The sequence below is a fragment of the Chelonia mydas genome, chromosome 3 (genome assembly GCF_015237465.2).
Source record: "Chelonia mydas isolate rCheMyd1 chromosome 3, rCheMyd1.pri.v2, whole genome shotgun sequence".
NCBI lineage: Eukaryota > Metazoa > Chordata > Testudines > Cheloniidae > Chelonia > Chelonia mydas.
In genome coordinates this window covers 66,417,257-66,437,246 of record NC_057851.1, presented here as the reverse complement: position 1 = coordinate 66,437,246, position 19,990 = coordinate 66,417,257, and the positions used below count along the sequence as shown (strand labels likewise).

The window sequence follows — 19,990 nt, the reverse complement described above, 5'->3', positions numbered from 1 at the left end:
CTCACTGTTCCTCTCACATATCATGGAGTGTGGTATCTAGGCATAATCTGCAGGGCTAAGGACAGGGTTTTAGCTTAATACCTGAACTCCACAGTATTTTTGTCTTTAATACAAACGGTTAATATTACTGTCCTGTAGTCCTTTTGTGCCACTGTCGTTCTGACTTTGCTATACAAGGGAGCATATCACCAAATGAGAAAACAAGCCGTTTTCCCTTTTGAAAAACTGAGGATCAGACCTAAAGCTAGAATTTTTCCCTTTAGGTTGTAGTTACAGTGTTAAACATACTGCTGAGGACAGCTTGCTTTGTATCCTATCTGATACAAAACAATTTATAATTTCCTCTAGCAATAAGAATTGAAAGATTGATTGGATTTTATCAAGCCACAGTTGGATCCTCATTATAAGAACTTGGCTTGTGAGCATTGCTATTGAAAGCAGGGATTTTCTATGGGATGTGAGTGACAGTGTGGTGGAAAATCCACAGAAAGCGACCAGTGCAAGGGAACCAGATCTCTGATGTTTCAAGATAATATAGCAAAACTAAGCCCTAGGTAGCTCATTAAATAACACGCTAGTCTTTACCCAGGAAACCTCAGGCTTTACCTAGATCAGAGGTCCCCAAACTGTGGGGCGTGCCCCCCTGGGGGCGGCACAGAGGAACACTCAGGGGGTATGGCTGGGCTCAGGCCAGGGAGGGAGCACCACCCAGCTCTGCTCCTGGCCTCGACCCCAGCTGCTGGCCCCAGCTGCCAGCCTTAGCTCCTGGCCTAGGCTCCGCTCCCGGCCCCAGCTGTGTCCCCCTTACCCCTATCCATGTCTCCCCCTTCCAGAGCCGGGTCCCCACTCCCAGCCCTAGCTCTGGGGGGGGAGAGGGGGTGTGAGATAAAAAGTTTGGGGGTCACTGACCTAGATCCTTGCCCCTCAGAAAGCTGTGAATTCTGCTCCCTTTTCCCTCGAGTTACATCTCTCTGGCTGCCTGGGGCTTTGTTCCTCAACCACAGGATATGAGTTATTCCCACTGAAATTGTATCCTTGCATCCTGTAGCAGGAGAATAGGGCCCCTGGCCAGCATGGGTTTAGCCTTTTAATAAGAACCTTTCTTAGCATGCTATCCTGGTAGTCCAACCTTTAAATCTGCAGCCCTAAATTAATCATTTTGCCTCTGACGGTTGTAGATGGCACCTCCTTGTCTCCCAGCTAGTAAGTAAGAAGCTGCAATTGATTAGACTGGCTCTAGTAGTGCCAAAGGACCATAGGGGTTGCTCAACCAGATTAGATCTCGGTCCATTAAATCAGATACCTTTAATCCATCAACTGTTAGCTACTACTGCGTCTGTGAATATCTCACTGCTTTGTGGGAAAAGAGACCGAGATGACATCAGCCAGCGACCACACCATCTCAATATTGTGTGTGTAAAAATGAGTCCTTTCAAACATGCTCTTAGTAAGTTTTTTTAACTACTGCTGCACCACTGAGGGGTGGGGGAGGGGGGAACTGTGTGTGAGCTGCTCTTCCTCGAGCCCAGGCAGGCAGGGCTTTTGAAACTACTTTTGTAGCAAATTGCTTAATGGGGAACATAAAAATAATTACACTTTAATCTCTAAGTATGAAGGCGTTATTTAGTTTAGGAAGATGCAGCTGTCAGGTTGGGATCAATGGCAGAAACAGATATTTTTCTTTATGCTGCTGTAGGTGTTTTCCAGGTTTAAAGTGAATTTTTATTTATATACTTCTAGAATAGGGATAACAGTCCCCTCACTCTACTGTTGTTGGGAATAATATGATTCTTTCTCTAGGATACGTTGCTCAGTGCTCAGGCTCATACCTTAGCTAATTTGAACAAGATTTTATTTTTTCAAGCAGACTGGGTATATGATTATCCTTTAACTAACATTATGCCGTCAGGATTCAAAAAGCCTGTACCGATATAGTGATATGTATTTTCCTTTGAAGGTTGAATTTCAATGTGTCCTATAGACTAATAGCTTCTAAGGAACACCTGCTACAAATTGTATTAACATTGTATTACTGTCCTGTGGTACTTGGCGGGAATGCATTGATATCTGCATGTTACTCTGTTAGGGTGTTTGTAATGTAGGACACAAAAAATGTTTGGGCTGTGGAACTTTCTCAGAATGCTTCATGTCTACGGGAAACTGTTCTGTGGAATTAGCCTGAGGAAGAAAACCATGCTTAGCATAGAAGAGATTCAATCTGTATGAGACATATTAGTATAACAATAGATGATTTCCTTTCTAATGTTTGGAAGGCATCATTGTGACACATTCTTTAATGGTTCTCTTTTCTTCTGATGCAGGACTTTACTATGACACTGTACTTAAGGCACTACTGGAAGGATGAACGCCTCTCATTTCCTAGCATCACTAACAAGAGCATGACGTTTGATGGCAGGCTGGTGAAGAAGATTTGGGTTCCAGATGTCTTCTTTGTGCACTCCAAAAGATCATTCATTCATGACACAACCACTGACAACATCATGTTGCGAGTGTTCCCAGATGGTCATGTGCTATATAGTATGAGGTAACCACACAATCTAGCTTACTGTCTGTGAACAGCCATTTATTGTTTGCCCAACTCTGTTCTGAGTCAGTTTTGCTGAAGATAGGAATTGCCCTTGCGACATTCCTCAGGCTATAATCTGGATTGTTGGACAGCTGCTTCCCTTCATATCTCCAACCTGGGGTGCCTTTTATACTGCTTTGCTGTGAGAGCAACCACTCCTGGTCCTGCTTTCACATAGTCTCTAGCATGCAGAATCACTCCCAGCTGAATTACATTACAGGGTGACACCAGTGACTTCCCAGTCCCAGACCCTCCCCTCAGAAATGTGCATCTTATATTGCCCAGCTCTCTACTGGACAATGCAAGCTCCTATAAAGTCAGTCATTTCATCAATGGAAAATGATAAGCAGAAACCTTATCATCTCAAGTGGAGGTTCCCTGACACTTCAATCCAAACACACATGGATTTAGATAAAACAATAAGCAAGTTTATTAACTACAGAAAGATAGATTTTAAGTGATTGCAAGTAATGGGGCATAAAGTCAGAATGGGTTATAAAGAAAATAAAAGATAATACGCAAACTAACACCTAATTTAGCAAGCTAAATGGCTTGAAAACCAAGGTTTTTTCTTACCATAGGCAAGTAGCCTCCTAACCATCAATGGTCAGAGAATAGCTTAGTGCATCAGGAGTGTTTGTTCTTCAGCCAATATGTGCTTTAAATTAGGCTCTGCAGTACACTAGATTGTGACCTCCAGAACTGTCCATTTTTGTTTCATATTTGCTAGAAAAACAGACATTCTCTTTATTTTCTGGGATAGGTTGAACATCACTATCAAGCTTTAACCAAAGTTAACTGAGGCTGAAGCGGCTGCTAAAAGATGTACCTTAGTAGCTGCTTCTCAGACAGATTACTGGCTGAGAGAATTCTGAGGGAACACCTCAGTAGTGCATAGAATCATAGAATATCAGGGTTGGAAGGGACCTCAGGAGGTCATCTAGTCCAACCCCCTGCTCAAAGCAGGACCAATCCCCAACTAAAACATCCCAGCCAGGGCTTTGTCAAGCCTGACCTTAAAAATATCTAAGGAAGGAGATTCCACCACCTCCCTAGGTAATGCATTCCAGTGTTTCACCACTCTCCTAGTGAAAAAGTTTTTCCTAATATCCAACCTAAACCTCCCCCACTGCAACTTGAGACCAATACTCCTCGTTCTGTCATCAGCTACCACTGAGAACAGTCTAGATCCATCCTCTTTGGAACCCCCTTTCAGGTAGTTGAAAGCAGCTATCAAATCCCCCCTCATTCTTCTCTTCTGCAGACTAAACAATCCCAGTTCCCTCAGCCTCTCCTCATAAGTCATGTGTTCCAGTCCCCTAATCATTTTTGTTGCCCTCCGCTGGACGTTTTTCAATTTTTCCACATCCTTCTTGTAATGTGGGGCTCAAAACTGGACACAGTACTCCAGATGAGGCCTCACCAATGTCGAATAGAGGGGAACGATCACGTCCCTCGATCTGCTGGCAATGCCCCTACGTATACAGCCCAAAATGCTGTTAGCCTTCCTGGCAACAAGGGCATACTGTTGACTCATATCCAGCTTCTTGTTCACTGTAACCCCTAGGTCCTTTTCTGCAGAACTGCTGCCTAGCCATTCGGTCCCTAGTCTGTAGCGGTGCATGGGATTCTTCCGTCCTAAGTGCAGGACTCTGCACTTGTCCTTGTTGAACCTCATCAGATTTCTTTTGGCCCAATCCTCTAATTTGTCTAGGACCCTCTGTATCCTATCCCTCCCCTCCAGCGTATCTACCTCTCCTCCCAGTTTAGTGTCATCTGCAAACTTGCTGAGGGTGCAATGCACACCATCCTCCAGATCATTTATGAAGATATTGAACAAAAGCGGCCTGAGGACCGATCCTTGGGGCACTCTGCTTGATATCGGCTGCCAACTAGACATGGAGCCACTGATCATTACCCTTTGACCCCGACAATCTAGCCAACTGTCTATCCACCTTATAGTCCATTCATCCAGCCCATACTTCTTTAACTTGCTGGCAAGGATACTGTGGGACACCGTGTCAAAAGCTTTGCTAAAGTCAAGGAACAACATGTCCACTGCTTTCCCCTCATCCACAGAGCCAGTTATCTCATCATAGAAGGCAATTAGATTAGTCAGGCATGACTTGCCCTTGGTGAATCCATGCTGACTGTTCCTGATCACTTTCCTCTCCTCTAAGTGCTTCAGAATTGATTCCTTGAAGACCTGGTCCATGATTTTTCCAGGGACTGAGGTGAGGCTGACTGGCCTGTAGTTCCCAGGATCCTCCTTCTTCCCTTTTTTAAAGATGGGCACTACATTAGCCTTTTTCCAGTCATCCGGGACTTCCCCGGATCGCCAAGAGTTTTCAAAGATAATGGCCAATGGCTCTGCAATCACATCCGCCAACTCCTTTAGCACTCTCGGATGCAGCGCATCCAGCCACATGGACTTGTGCTCGTCCAGCTTTTCTAAATAATCCCGAACCACTTCTTTCTCCACAGAGGGCTGGTCACCTCCTCCCAATGCTGTGCTGCCCAGTGCAGTAGTCTGGGAGCTGACCTTGTTCGTGAAGACAGAGGCCAAAAAAAGCATTGAGTACATTAGCTTTTTCCACATCCTCTATCACTAGGTTGCCTCCCTCATTCAGTAAGGGGCCACACTTTCCTTGACTTTCTTCTTGTTGCTAACATACATGAAGAAACCCTTCTTGTTACTCTTAACATCTCTTGCTAGCTGCAACTCCAGGTGTGATTTGGCCTTCCTGATTTCACTCCTGCATCCCCGAGCAATATTTTTATACTCTTCCCTGGTCATTTGTCCAATCTTCCACTTCTTGTAAGCTTCTTTTTTGTGTTCAAGATCAGCAAGGATTTCACTGTTGAGCCAAGCTGGTCGCCTGCCATATTTACTATTCTTTCTACACATCAGGATGGTTTGTCCCTGTAACCTCAATAAGGATTCTTTAAAATACAGCCAGCTCTCCTGGACTCCTTTCCCTCTCATGTTTCAGAGTAACAGCCGTGTTAGTCTGTATTCGTAAAAAGAAAAGGAGTACTTGTGGCACCTTAGAGACTAACCAGTTTATTTGAGCATGAGCTTTCGTGAGCTACAGCTCACTTCATCGGATGCATAGCATATCGTGGAAACTGCAGAAGACATTATATACACACAGAGACCATGAAACAAAACTTCCTCCCACCTCACTCCCCCGCTGGCAACAGCTTATCTAAAGTGATCCTCAAGTAGAGCCATTTCCAGCACAAATCCAGGTTTTCTCACCCTTCCCCCCCCACACACACACACATACAAATTCACTCTCCTGCTGGCAACAGCCCATCCCCCTTTGAAACCCCTCTTTATAATGCGCATGATAATCAAGGTGGGTCACCTCCAGCACTAATCCAGGTTTTCTCACCCCCCCCCACCACACCCCCCCTTTTTCCAAAAACCACACACACAAACTCATTCTCCTGCTGGCAACAGCTCATCTTACAATGTGCACAGCAATAATCCAAGTTTAACCAGAACGTCTTGGGGGAGGTTTTGCAGGAAAAAAACAAGGGGAGCTCCCCTTGTTTTTTTCCTGCAAAACCTCCCCCAAGACGTTCTGGTTAAACTTGGATTATTGCTGTGCACATTGTAAGATGAGCTGTTGCCAGCAGGAGAATGAGTTTGTGTGTGTGGTTTTTGGAAAAGGGGGTGTGTGGTGGGGGGGGGTGAGAAAACCTGGATTAGTGCTGGAGGTGACCCACCTTGATTATCATGCGCATTATAAAGAGGGGTTTCAAAGGGGGATGGGCTGTTGCCAGCAGGAGAGTGAATTTGTATGTGTGTGTGTGTGTGTGGGGGGGAAGGGTGAGAAAACCTGGATTTGTGCTGGAAATGGCTCTACTTGAGGATCACTTTAGATAAGCTGTTGCCAGCGGGGGAGTGAGGTGGGAGGAAGTTTTGTTTCATGGTCTCTGTGTGTATATAATGTCTTCTGCAGTTTCCACGATATGCTATGCATCCGATGAAGTGAGCTGTAGCTCACGAAAGCTCATGCTCAAATAAACTGGTTAGTCTCTAAGGTGCCACAAGTACTCCTTTTCTTTTTCCCTCTCATGTTATTCTCCCAGGGGATCCTGCCCATCAGTTCCCTGAGGGAGTCAAAGTCTGCTTTTCTGAAGTCCAAAGGTCCGTATTCTGCTGCTCTCCTTTCTTCCCGGTTTCAGGATCCTGAATTCAACCATCTAATGGTCACTGCCTCCCAGGTTCCCATCCACTTTAGCTTCCCCTACTAATTCTTCCCGGTTTGTGAGCAGCAGCTCAAGAAGAGCTTTTCCCCTAGCTGGTTCCTCCAGCACTTGCACCAGGAAATTGTCCCCTACCCTTTCCAAAAACTTCCTGGATTGTCTCTGCACCGCTGTATTGCTCTCCCAGCAGATATCAGGGTGATTGAAGTCTCCCATGAGAACCAGGGCCTGCGATCTAGTAACTTCCGTGAGTTGCCAGAAGAAAGCCTCGTCCATCTCATCCCTCTGGTCTGGTGACTCCCAGTCTGATGACTCCCACCACGATGTCACCCTTGTTGCTCACACTTCTAAACTTAATCCAGAGACACTCAGGTTTTTCTGCAGTTTCATACTTGAGTTCTGAGCAGTCATACTGCTCCCTTACATACAGTGCCACTCCTCCACCTTTTCTGCCCTGCCTGTCCTTCCTGAACAGTTTATATCCATCCATGACAGTACTCCAGTCATGTGAGTTATCCCACCAAGTCCCTGTTATTCCAATCACATCATAATTCCTTGACTGTGCCAGGACTTCCAGTTCTCTCTGCTTGTTTCCCAGGCTTGCATTTGTGTATAGGCACTTGAGATAACTCGCTGATCGTCCCACTTTCTCAGTATGAGGCAGGACCCCTGCCCTCTCATGCGCTGCTGCTCATGCTTCCTCCCGGAATCCCACTTCCCCACTTACCTCAGGTGAACCTAGTTTAAAGCCCTCCTCACTAGGTTAGCCAGCCTGCTTGCGAAGATGCTCTTCCCTCTCTTCGTTAGGTGGAGCCCATCTCTGCCTAGCACTCCTCCTCCTTGGAACACCATCCCATGGTCAAAGAATCCAAAGCCTTCTCTCCGACACCACCTGCGTAGCCATTCGTTGACTTCCACGACAAGGGACTTCAGTTCCTCCAGATGGATAAGATAAGAAGTATGTGCTGGAAAATATGACCCAGATAGGTAGGAGAACCCAAGGGCTGCAGGGCTTTTCAGAATTCCTTTAGACCAGAGTGGATAAAAATCAGTGATTTTTTTTTAAATTAAAAATTGGATTTTTAAAATTTAAATTGGGTTTTGATGTAAATGAGATTGTTTTTTAAATGTAAATTAAAACCAGGTTTTTTTAAAAATACACCTATTTAAAATTAAATTCAAAATTAGGATACTTATGTTAAGGCTGAAAGTTAAAATAATCTATTGAAATCATTTAAATTAAATATAAATTAATAATTTAAGGAGTATATGTTTGCTTGCAAGGTTTAAAGAAAGTCAACCCACTTCACCTGTTGGAAGTCAGGTGAAGCACCTGAAACCAGAATTTGTTGAAGTGCTAATCCAGCTTTTGACAGCAAGTAGCCTTTTCTGCAGTTGCAGGGAGAATGTTTTTTTTAATTTCAGTTTATTCAACTAGTTCAGTTCGCTGACTAGTTAATTAAAAGTTAAAAAAACAGTGGGAATTGAAAAAAACCCGGAAACCTTGTTTTGCCTCTTCAAATCTATTAATAAAAACTAGATGGGAGAGAATGAGATCTACTAGTTCTAAAATCTCACCTGACTTGGTGACCAGAAACAATCAGTCCAATTCACTAACTACTTCCTTTGTTTAATAAATCAGTTGGTTTTAAATGCAAAACACGTTTTTAGTAAACTTACTGTATTTTTCTTATGGATCCAGGATAGTTAAGGTAGTTTTATTTAACAAATAAAAAACATTTAAAATGCTATTTTCGGGCATTTTAAATTTAATTTGAATTTCTATTCAAAGAACTTGAGACAAATCACACATAAAAATGAATCGTCATCTAATATACAAGAACTGCATTGTTAACCATTTTCTAACTCAAAAATGGTAAAGGTTAAGAATCTGAATAAATGTAAATTAAGCGATATCATAGCTTAAATAAATGTATATAGATACAGTGTATCCTCCTGGTTAGCAAAAAGAAGCACCAAATTTACAGAAGGTACCATTGTGATCATCTAGTCTGACCTTCTATATTAACACAGACCATAGAACTTTCCCCAAATAATTCCGAGAGCAGAGCTTTTAGAAAAACATCCAATCTTGATTTTAAAATTGTCATTGATGGAGAATCCACCACAACCATGGTAAATTATTCTAATGGTTAATTACTCTCGCGGTTAAAAATGTACACCTTATTTCTAGTCTGAATTTGTCTAGGTTTCACTTGCAGCCATAGGATAGTGTTAGACCTTTTTCTGCAGCATGGAAGAGCTCATTACTAAATATTTCCCGCCACCCATGTAGATACTTGTAGACTAAACAATTCAACCCTTAATCTTCTCTTCATTAAGCTAAATAGATTGAGCTCCTTGAATTTATCACTACAGGGCATGTTTTCTAATCCTTTAATCATTCTCATGGCTCTTCTATGAGCCATCTCTAATTTATTATCATCCTTCTTGAATTGTGGGCACCAGAACTGAACACAATATTCCAACAGTGGTCCACCAGTAGCCAATACAGAAGTAAAATAATCTCTCTCCTCCTACTTGAGATTCCCCTGTTTATGAAGCATCCCCAGGTTCACATAAGCTCTTGGGCCATACGTGTCACACTGGGGAATCATGTTCAGCTGTTTATCTGTCATATCCCCCAAATCTTTTTCAGAGTCACTGCTTCCCAGGATAGAGTCTCCCATTGTGTGACTATGGCCCACATTCTTTGTTTCTAGATATATATGTTTATATTTAGACATATTAAAATGCATATTGTTTACTTGCTCCCAATTTACCAAGTGGTCCAGATTGTTCTGAATCAGTGACCTGTCCCTTTCATCTTTACTAGTTACCCAGTTTTTGCATCGTCTGCAAACTTTATCAATGATGATTTTAAGTTTTCTTCCAGATCATTGATATAAATGTTAAATAGCATAGAGCCCCGAACCGATCCCCACAGGACCCCCCTGGAAACACACCTGCTCGATTATGCTGTTTATAGTTAGATCGAGACCTATCAGTTAGCCAGTTTTTAATCCACTTAATGTGTGCCATTTTAATTTTGTATCATTCTAGTTTTTTAATCAAAATGTCATGTGATACCAAGCCAAATTTTTACAGAAGTCTAAATATATTACACCAACACTATTAACTTCATCAGCCAAACTTGTAATCTCACTGTTCTCACTACCATGAGGATTTTGAATGGGACCCAATCCAGCAGGCAGGTTCAGAGCAGACCTACTGAATCGGTCCCCATGGGTGAGTTAGGTACTCCTCCACCTACCTTCCCCGGTTTGTGGATCACTCTAGGGCTTAGAGGGGAGATAGATATCTGTGTAGCTAGAGTGAAGCAGCAATGTGCATGCCCAGAGGCAGAAACTGGGGAACTTTTATAATGAAACTTTAGGCACTGAGTGAATTTAGGCACCTAAAGGGTTAGGTGGCAGCCAGAAAGGAGTTTTGTGGATTGTAGTGAACCCTACAAATGGGAGTTAGGCACCTAAATCTGGTTTAGGCTCCTAAGTACCTTTGTGAATCTGGGCCTTAGTTTCTCTATTCCTGATCTGTAAAATGAGCGTAATAGCACTTCCCTACCTCACAAGGGTGTTGGGGAAGATAAATACAATAAAACTCATGAGATGCTCAGATACTTGGGCAATGGGGGCTGTCTTAATCATAAGGGTAGCCTAAAATTCCTCCTTACCTGTAAGGGGTTAAGAAGTTCAAATAACCTGGTTGGCACCTGACCAAAGGAACCAATGGGGACAAAAGATACTTTCACATTGAGGGGGTGGGAGGCTTTGTTTTGGGTTCTTTGTTTCTGTGTTCGTTCGCTCTTGGGACATCAATCCATGTCCTCCAAACCATTCTGAACCAGTCTCTCATATTACAGAAGTTGTTAGTACAGCCAGGCAAGGCGTATTAGTTTATCTTTGTTTTCTCAACTTGTAAATTTTCCCTTTGCTGGAGGGAGGTTTATCCGTGTTTTGTTGTAACTTTGAAACTAAGTCTAGAAGGGGTTCCTCTGTGTTTTGTGCATCTTTTGTTACCCTGTAAAGTTATCTTCCAACCTGATTTTAAGGAGGGGATTTTTACCTTTTCTTTTTTTTTTTTAAATAAAATTCTTCTTTTAAGAATGGATTGATTTTTTTTCAGTGTCCAGAGATCCAAGGATTTGGGTCTGTGTTCACTTTGTACCAATTGGTTAGGATATTATTCTCAAGCCTCCCCAGGAAAGGGGGTGTAAGGGCTTAGGGGGATATTTTGGGGGAACAGGAACTCCAAGTGGTCCTTTCCCTGATTCTTTGTCTAAATCACTTGGTGGTGACAGCATACTGTTCAAGGACAAGGTGGACTTTGTGCTTTGGGAAAGTTTAACCTAAGCTGGTAAAAATAAGCTTAGGGGGTCTTGCATGCCGGTCCCCACACCTATACCCTAAAGTTCAGAGTGGGGAAGGAACCCTGACATGGTGGCAGAGCGGTGGGATCATTTTGAACCAGAGATCATTTTGAATCAGAAGCACCAACCTTAGGAATTTTTTTTTCTTCTTTTAGCTGCTTGGGGAAAGCAGGAGCTGAGAACAGCTGGAGGTTTTTTTTCCTTTTCTCTTTCTTTGCCTGGAAGAAGAGGTGTTAGGGTTTTTTTTTAAACAAAGGTGTTAGCTACAGCCAGGAAATTCACAAGCAGTTTTTTTTTTCTTTTTAGTTCTTGGGTAAGCTAGGCAAGCAGAAGCTAGGATGTCAAAAAACAAGGTCCAACAGAAACTAGAATTAGCTAAATTTGAAGCTGAAGAGAGACAAAAAGAACATGACAGACAGATAGCCTTAAAATGCTTGGAGTTGGAAGCAGAAGAGAGGAAAGAGGCGAAACGCTTGGAGGCAGAGGCAGAGAAGCACTGCTTGGAGATGGAGTTAATAGCACTTCCCTACCTCACAAAGGTGTTGGGGAAGATAAATACAATAAAACTCATGAGATGCTCAGATACTCAGGCAATGGGGGCCATATAAGTACCTAAGTGAGAGAGAGAGTAGACCAGGAAAAGGGAATGACACGTGCAATGCACATTTGTTTTAATAAAAGAATTATATTTCTTAGGAACTATTGCTCATCAATTTCAACATACAGCAGATAAAAAAACTGGGCACATTGTTTTAATTTGCTTCACAATATCATCACAACGTTAAGATCAAGTAAATATGCATCTTGGCAGTATGAATATACTTTCCTTGTGGTCTTCCGACAGTATGCAAATAAGCAGGATTCACAAAATCACATTAGGGACTTATAAATTCAAGACCATTGGGTCTATAATGTACATTAATTGAGGGGATCTCTTATTGACAGGTTGAGTTTCTGTGCTGTCTCTGACTAAGGAATTGTTAATAACTACATGTATTAGGAAGGAAAAAGGCATATTGTAATGATACAAAGTTATACAATATTTAACTATGATGGACAACACTGTAGAGAACAGTTTTCAGAATGGAGAGAGGTAAATAGTGGTGTCCCTCAGGGATCTGTACTGGGTCCAGTCCTATTTACCATATTCATAAACAATCTGGAAAATGGGGTAAACACTGAGGTGGAAAAATTTGCAGATGATACAAAACTACTCAAGATAGTTAAGTCCCAGGCAGACTGTGAAGAGCTACGAAAGGATCTCACAAAACTGGGTGACTGGGCAACAAAATGGCAGATGAAATTTAATGTTGATAAATGCAAGTAATGTACATTGGAAAACATAACCTAAGTATACATATACAATGATGGGGTCTAAATTAGCTGTTACCACTCAAGAAAGATCTTGGAGTCATTGTGGATAGTTCTCTGAAATCATCCACTCAATGTGCAGTGGCAGTCCAAAAAGCAAACAAAATGTTGGGAATCATCAAGAAAGGGATAGATAATAAGACAGAAAATATCATATTGCCTCTATATAAATCCATGGCACGCCCACATCTTGAATACTGCGTGCGGATGTGGTCGCCCCATCTCAAAAAAGATATATTGGAATTGGAAAAGGTTCAGAAAAGGGCAACAAAAATGATTAGGGGTATAGAATTAGCTTTCGTATGAGGAGAGATTAAGAAGACAGGGACTTTTCATCTTCGAAAAGAGGTGACGAAGGGGGGATATGATAGAAGTCTACAAAATCATGAGTGGTATAGAGAAAGTAAATAAGGAAATGTTATTTACTCCTTCTCATAATACAAGAACAAGGGGCCGCCAAATGAAATTAATAGGTAGCAGGTTTAAAACAAACACCAGAAAGTATTTTTTCACACAACACACTATCAACCTCTGGAACTCCCTGCCAGAAGGTGTTGTGAAGGCCAATACTATAACAGGGTTCAAAAGGAGCTAGATAGATTCATGGAAGATAGGTCTATCAATGGCTATTCGCCAGGATGGGCAGGAATGGTGTTCTTAGCCTCTGTTTGCCAGAAGCTGGGATTGGGTGACAGGGCATGCATCACTTGATGATAACCTGTCTGTTCATTACCTTTGGGGCACCTGCCATTGGTTACTGTCAGAGGACAGGATACTGGGCTTGATGGACCTTTGGTCTGACCCTGTATGGCCGTTCTTATGAGAAATTGTTACCATGATAGCTGTGCTGACCGAAGTCTGAGCTCCAAAAATCTGCTTTGGCTAAGTTCTGCTCTGATTTATAAACCATACAACTCCAGTTACTTCATTGGGGTGATCACTGTGTACGTCGAGGCAGAATTTGGCCCATAATCCCTTGATCAGCAGAAAGGTTCTTTGTCAACATTTGAAATGAACCAGGGAAGTAGTCAGAGGCAGCATAAACAGGACTATAAACTTTAAAGTGATGACTCACATCTGGACTGTCCCTACAGAATCTAGATGACAGGTTTCAGAGTAACAGCCGTGTTAGTCTGTATTCGCAAAAAGAAAAGGAGTACTTGTGGCACCTTAGAGACTAACCAATTTATTTGAGCATGAGCTTTCGTGAGCTACAGCATCCGATGAAGTGAGCTGTAGCTCACGAAAGCTCATGCTCAAATAAATTGGTTAGTCTCTAAGGTGCCACAAGTACTCCTTTTCTTTTTACAGAATCTAGAGCCTCACTTCAAATCAGTTCATTAGAAAAAACCTCCTGGTTCCCTGGTAAAGTTATTATATAATAGGGCTGATTAGATTCAGATTTATAAACTCAAGCCGGGATTGTTTCAGATCCCGAGGTCAGATGTGAATTTAACAGAGGCAAATCTTACCACTGGAAAAATAGCTGCCTCCCACTCCACCAATAATAATCAGCTCTCACAGTTTAAACAAGATTGATCCAGCACTAAGAAAAGCAGCTTTCCCCTAATAGTACATAGATGGAGGGGCCTTTCATGCTTATGTTGCTGATTTATGCATGTGGAACTCAGGCAGGTTTGTTGTGGTGACTGAGATAGAGTGAAAGCAAAATAAGGGAAGAACAAGAAGCTTGAACCTTGCTGGACATAAAGGAAGCATCATACTCTGGAAGCCAGTGAAATATTTTTTTAAATAAGAAACCAATTTAATATAAGGCAGAGATTCAATAAAACACACTCTGACAAAGTTCCTCCTCTGCCTTGGTGGGTCCTGCGCTTATGGGCAGATTTGCTCGCCTCAGAGGTTCACGGCAGCCCTCAGTTTGGCCACTTTTGATAGTGGCTCAAACCTGCCATTCACTCAGCTAACCTCATCACTGGCCAGCATGGGGAGAAGGAAGGAGAACAATCCCCGCAGTCTCTGCTGATCCACTTAGTGAGTCAGGGGACAGGCCAAGAACCTTTCCCTCTGGTGGGACCCACAGTCCAGGTCAACTCCTCTTATATCCAACAGCGGGGAGGGGGAACCTGGGCCTGCCCTCTACTCTACACAGCCCAGGGCCCTGTGGATCACAGCTGTCTACTGTGTTTCTTGTAACAGCTGTGTGACAGCTACAACTCCCTGGGCTACTTCCCCATGGCCTCCTCCCAACACCTTCTTTATCCTCATCACAGGACCTTCCTCCTGATGCCAGATAGCGTTTGTACTCCTCAGACCTCCAGCAGCACACCCTCTCACTCTCAGCTCCTTGCACACCCCTCACTGACTGAAGTGAGGTTCTTTTTAAACCACTTGCCCTGATTAGCCTGCCTGTCTTAATTGATTCTAGCAGCTGCTTAATTGGCTCCAGATGTCCTAATTAGCCTGCCTGCCTTAATTGGTTCCAGCAAGTTCCTGATTGTTCTGGAACTGCCCCTGTTACCTTACCCAGGGAAAAGAGACTTGCTTAATCTGGGGCTAATATAGCTGCCTTCTATCACTCTCCTGTAGCCTTCTGGGCCGACCCTGTCACAACACTCAAATACACTAAAAATATTATTACTGTTTGCTGTTTGAGTTGCAGTAGTGTTCAGAAGCCCCAATCTATTATGACAGTCCCTGAAAGCTACTCTAACTGGACTGGGAGCCAAACTGCCCCACACCAACTATGGAAATCATAAGCGTGCAGATGCGGTGTAAGCCTTCACATGTCCTGCGCACATCCAACCATGTCTACGTTTGAAGGGCAGGGCCTCCGTACTGATTAGGAAGTTTCTTAGTTCTTTTATGTGAACACATTATGCATAGTTTCTGTTTTTAAAGCTGGGAAATGATTTTTATATATTTAAAATTTATATTTTCCATGCCCCGTGACACATTTCCACTACCTTTTCTGGAATACAGCATCTCTTTTAGGAAGTAACCTTTCCTGTTTGGATTTCTAGGATCACAGTGACAGCGATGTGCAACATGGACTTCAGTCGATTTCCCCTGGACTCACAGACTTGTTCTCTGGAGCTGGAAAGCTGTAAGTTGTATAGATGTTCTTAGCTGCAAGTCCCCCTTAGCTGACTGTACACATTGGTAGGTTATACATACTTCAGAATAAAGAAAAATAATATTTTAGGCCCTGAGTCAATGCCTGTTGAAGTCAATGAGTGTCTTTCCACTGAGTCAATGGGCTTTGGATTGGGTCCTTATTTGTGGAGGGAGGAAGGGAGGGAGCGTGTGTGTGTGTGTGTGTGAGAGAGAGAGAGAGCGTTTGTAGTAGATGACACAAATTAAAAACAGCGAAAGTCAAACTTGGGTTCTACTCCATGGGCTGGTGACTATTATGACATACTGGCTTGGAGGGAAAACTCAGAATTCCTGTTGTGTTGGTTGGCTCTGTTTGGGAGATGATGATTAAAACCATCATGGAGGACAATTGCTACTCTTTTCAATTTATGTACCTTTCATCCCCAAAGACTCTAACATGCTTTACAAATGATAGACCGGAGCCTGCAAGTACTAAAGTACATGAGCACTCCCACTGAGTTCAACTTGGGTAATTCAGTTCAACTTAATGGGACTCACCAGGGGCATGAAGTTGCTTTCATGCTTAAGTGCTGGATTCACAAAGAAACTTTTAGGTACCTAGAAAATCACTGGGATTTACAAAGCCTGGGTTAGGCATATAGGCTCCTTATTCACTGGTGGATAGAGCACTCATCTCTGAGGTGGGAGACACAAGATCCAGTCCCTCCAGAGTGCAACAGGTGAGACTGAGGGAACCCCACATCAAAATATCCCATAGCCCAGTGCTTAGAGCATTCACCTGAGAGGTGATGACAGATCCCTGTTCAAATCCTGTCTCTCCCTCAGGTGAAGGGGGGACTTGAACCAGGGAACTTCTACATTCCAGGTGTGTGTCCTATCCCCTGGATAGGGTGACCATATTTCCCTCTGCGACTGCAGGACACCTGATGAAATTACTCATATTCAAGAGAGTTCAACGGCAATCCAACAGAACTATGCAGTACAAACGTTCAAGTTGACTGAGTGCCCGTTAAAAAGAAATACTGCGTAGTTGGATTCTTTTTATTTAAATTCTTATCTTTAAGGCTTTAGGGTTCACAAGGGAGAGGTCACACACACACATACACACACACACACACACACACTCCCGTACACCTCTCTCACACGGGGGGTGATCAACCGACCAACCTGATCCTCCCTGCCCAGCGCTCTCTGCCCTCCATGCCTGGCTGGGCCACTGGGATGGACCCGCCTCTCCTGGCACACGGTGGGTGGCAACAGGTGGGTGGGGGTGCGGCATGCAGGGTCACATACTCCCCCCCTACCCCAATTTCTGCCAGGGTTCACACCAGAATGTGGCCAGCAGCAGCCTTTCGGCCTTGTATGGGAGGGAAGGGACAGAAGCTGCTTCCAGACGCAGAGGGGATGGGGGAAAGGGATGACCTGGCCCCTGTCTTTGCAGAGCCAATCTCTTCTTCTCTCACCCTCTCATGGCTGGAAGCAGCTTGTCCCTTCCTGCCTGCACAGTGTTGAAAGGCAGCTAACACCTCCAGGCTGCTGCTGGCCAATGACATAACCCAGCTGCCTCCTGTCCCCACCGGCTACAGTGTGGGCAGGAAGGGGTTGAGCCCTAAGGATGCATTGTGCACCAGGGCCCAGGGAACCTGACTGCAGGGGCTTCAGCAAACTGGCCAGAGAGGTGGCTCAGCAGGGGAGGGTGCCTAGGGGACAGAGCGGCCCCGCACTCTCTGGGGACAAGACCCAGGCCTGGGGACGGGGGTGTGTGAAGAGGGTGCTAAGCCCCTGCCCTGGAGGCTGCTGTGGAGCCTGCAGGTTTGGGCCATGAACAAGCGGGAAATTGCTTCTCCCCTCTTCCCCCCCGCACCACTCCAGAGTTTAGTTGAGGGGCAGAGAGGCTTCCCCATGCCAGCGCTGGGTGGGGCTTTGGCACATGCAGAGCTCGCCTCCTCCTGGCGAGCACCCTGAGCCGGAGTGTCTTGGGCTTTCCCAGGACCCCAGCCCAGCCAGAGGCAGTGGGGGAAGGAGGGAGCCTGCTGGCCAGGCTGCTGCTGAGCTGAGTGCTCTGACCAGAAGCTTAATTTCCGCACAGCCCTGGGAGTGGGACACGTCCCACTGATGGGGATATGGAGGAGCAGTGGGGTTCCGGAGGGGCAAAGGGACAAAGCAGGAAGAGGACAGTGAGCGGGGGAGCACGTAAAGGGCTGATGGGTGGGAAACAGGGGCGACATGTAACTGGCTGTTGCCTGGTGTCTGTCCGCACTCATCAGCCACCGCAACTCTCAGAGCACAGCCAGTGCCAGCTGGAAATGGGATGGGGTGGGGGCAGGGCCCTGTTGGCCGAGAGCCGGCATGCAGCGAGGGCTGTGCTGATGGACCAGCTGGCCCTGCATGCTGCAGCTTTGCCCTGCCACCAGCCTTGCACACCCACCCCCATCGTCGGCCACTGGACCCCCTCCCCCCCACTCACCATTGGTGGGAGGGTGGCTGATGAGCAGGGATCTGGCCAGCAGCAGGACCTGTCAGTACTGATGTGGGGAGGAGGGATAGAAAATACAGGACAATTTGCCTGTTTTTAAGAAAAAGTCAGGACACCTGCAGGAGGGCTTAAATTACAGGACTGTCCCTTTAAAAACAGGATGTCTGGTCACCCTACCCGCTGAACTAAAAACTTATGAGGGAAATCCTCTTTCTCCTCCTTCGGTGTTTTGTGTAAGCCTGTCTATATGGGCCTCATTGGGTAGGTCTGAGCAAGTTAGGCAACGGAAAGCCTGTCTTCTCTAGATTCATGCGTCGCTCTGGGGCTGAGGCATCTGGACATCTGGCGTGGGGCTGCAGCGCACATGTGCAAAGGCAGAAACATAAGTGTTGAGGGAACTTTTACTGGAAAAATTTAGGCACTGAGCAATTTTAGTTGAATTTGGGAATCCCACTGGGGCCTGATTCTGGGATCGAGGCACCTAAAGTGGCAATTAAGTGCCTGAATCCTTTTTGTAAATCCAGCCCTAAATGTCTTAAACAACAGTGTTTCCACTGCTATCCTCAGGAGACTATTCATCAGTCTCCCAAGACCAGTTACCTAATTGTTCTGATGTTTCTCCAGATATTTAGCCTCAATTTTCCTTTGCTAAATTTCATCCCTTTCTTCCCTCATTATGCTCATATATCGCACTAAATAATTCCTCTCTCTCTTTTGTGTTTATACCCTTCAAATATTTGTTGACTTGTTGCCTATGGTGATACCTCTCACCTTCAATTACATCTTTCAAATAAGATTTTAGATGGCTGTCTCTCACTTTCCCCCTAAATTTGGCCAGATTAATCATAATTACTTCCTATAAACTTTCCTCATAAACCCATCTTTCCAGCCCCTTAATCAATTCTGGTGTTCGTCTCTGAATCTTCACCAATTCATCTACATTTTTCTGGTAGTGTGGTGATCAGAAATGTACCATTCTAGGCGGACATGGACCATGATGTGATGTCTTTTGTTTGGCTTTTTGTGCTGCTACATTACATCATATGGCAAGATCCTTATTTAATCTACTGTCCATTAAAAACCCTATTTATTTGGCATTACTGCATTCCAAAGATGTATCTGTGTTTCAGGTTATTTTCTGCAGATACATTCATCTGCATTTTTCCAAACAGAATTCAATGTTATTTTCCACCCATACTTCCAACCTCCTTAGTACCCTTTGCATTATTAGTCTGTCCTCACTAGTATTTGTGATATTCCCTAATTCAGAGCCTGATCCTGCACCATAGTCCATGAAACATGGACCCCTGCACCAAGCAGATCACAATGCAGGACTGTGGCCTTAGAATCATTTGTGAATCTCACTAATATGTTCCTTATCCACACATAGTAACTTTTAATACTGACTGTTTATGTGAAATATCCTAAAGCCAAGTCACATTGTGTCTTTTTTTCTTTTCTTTTTTTCTGAAGATGCTTACACTGATGAAGATCTGATGCTTTACTGGAAAAATGGGAATGAATCCCTGAAAACCGATGAGAAGATTTCCTTGTCTCAGTTTTTGATACAAAAGTTTCATACTACTTCCAGACTTGCTTTCTACAGTAGCACTGGTATCATTCTTCTTAAAATGGTTTTATTATTCTTTTGAGTCATTGCCATATATTTATAGTTCAATTTCAAACATTTGCCAGGTGAAATTTAAATGAAATTTCTGTAAGAAGTACTTGAGTAATAGTCCTTGTCTCTTTCCCTTTGCCCTTGTCATCTTTGGGATTATAGATCATTATAGTCTATGTGCTGTGAACGATCTGAAGAATATAGAATCCCCCCACCCTGTATATATTCACAATTATAGGTTGTCTACTC

General features: G+C 44.0%; 1 protein-coding gene across 2 annotated transcripts in view; it reads left to right on the top strand.

Moving 5' to 3' along the window:
• The window catches only part of GABRR2 (gamma-aminobutyric acid type A receptor subunit rho2), a 67,857-nt gene that overhangs the window by 36,404 nt on the left and 11,463 nt on the right, over positions 1-19,990 (top strand). For both annotated transcript variants that reach the window (XM_007063047.4, XM_043542657.1), the window contains 3 exons: positions 2,322-2,545; positions 15,551-15,633; positions 19,594-19,734. In XM_007063047.4, coding sequence (XP_007063109.2) covers positions 2,322-2,545; positions 15,551-15,633; positions 19,594-19,734 — 448 coding nt within the window. The remainder of the gene's footprint in view (positions 1-2,321; positions 2,546-15,550; positions 15,634-19,593; positions 19,735-19,990) is intronic.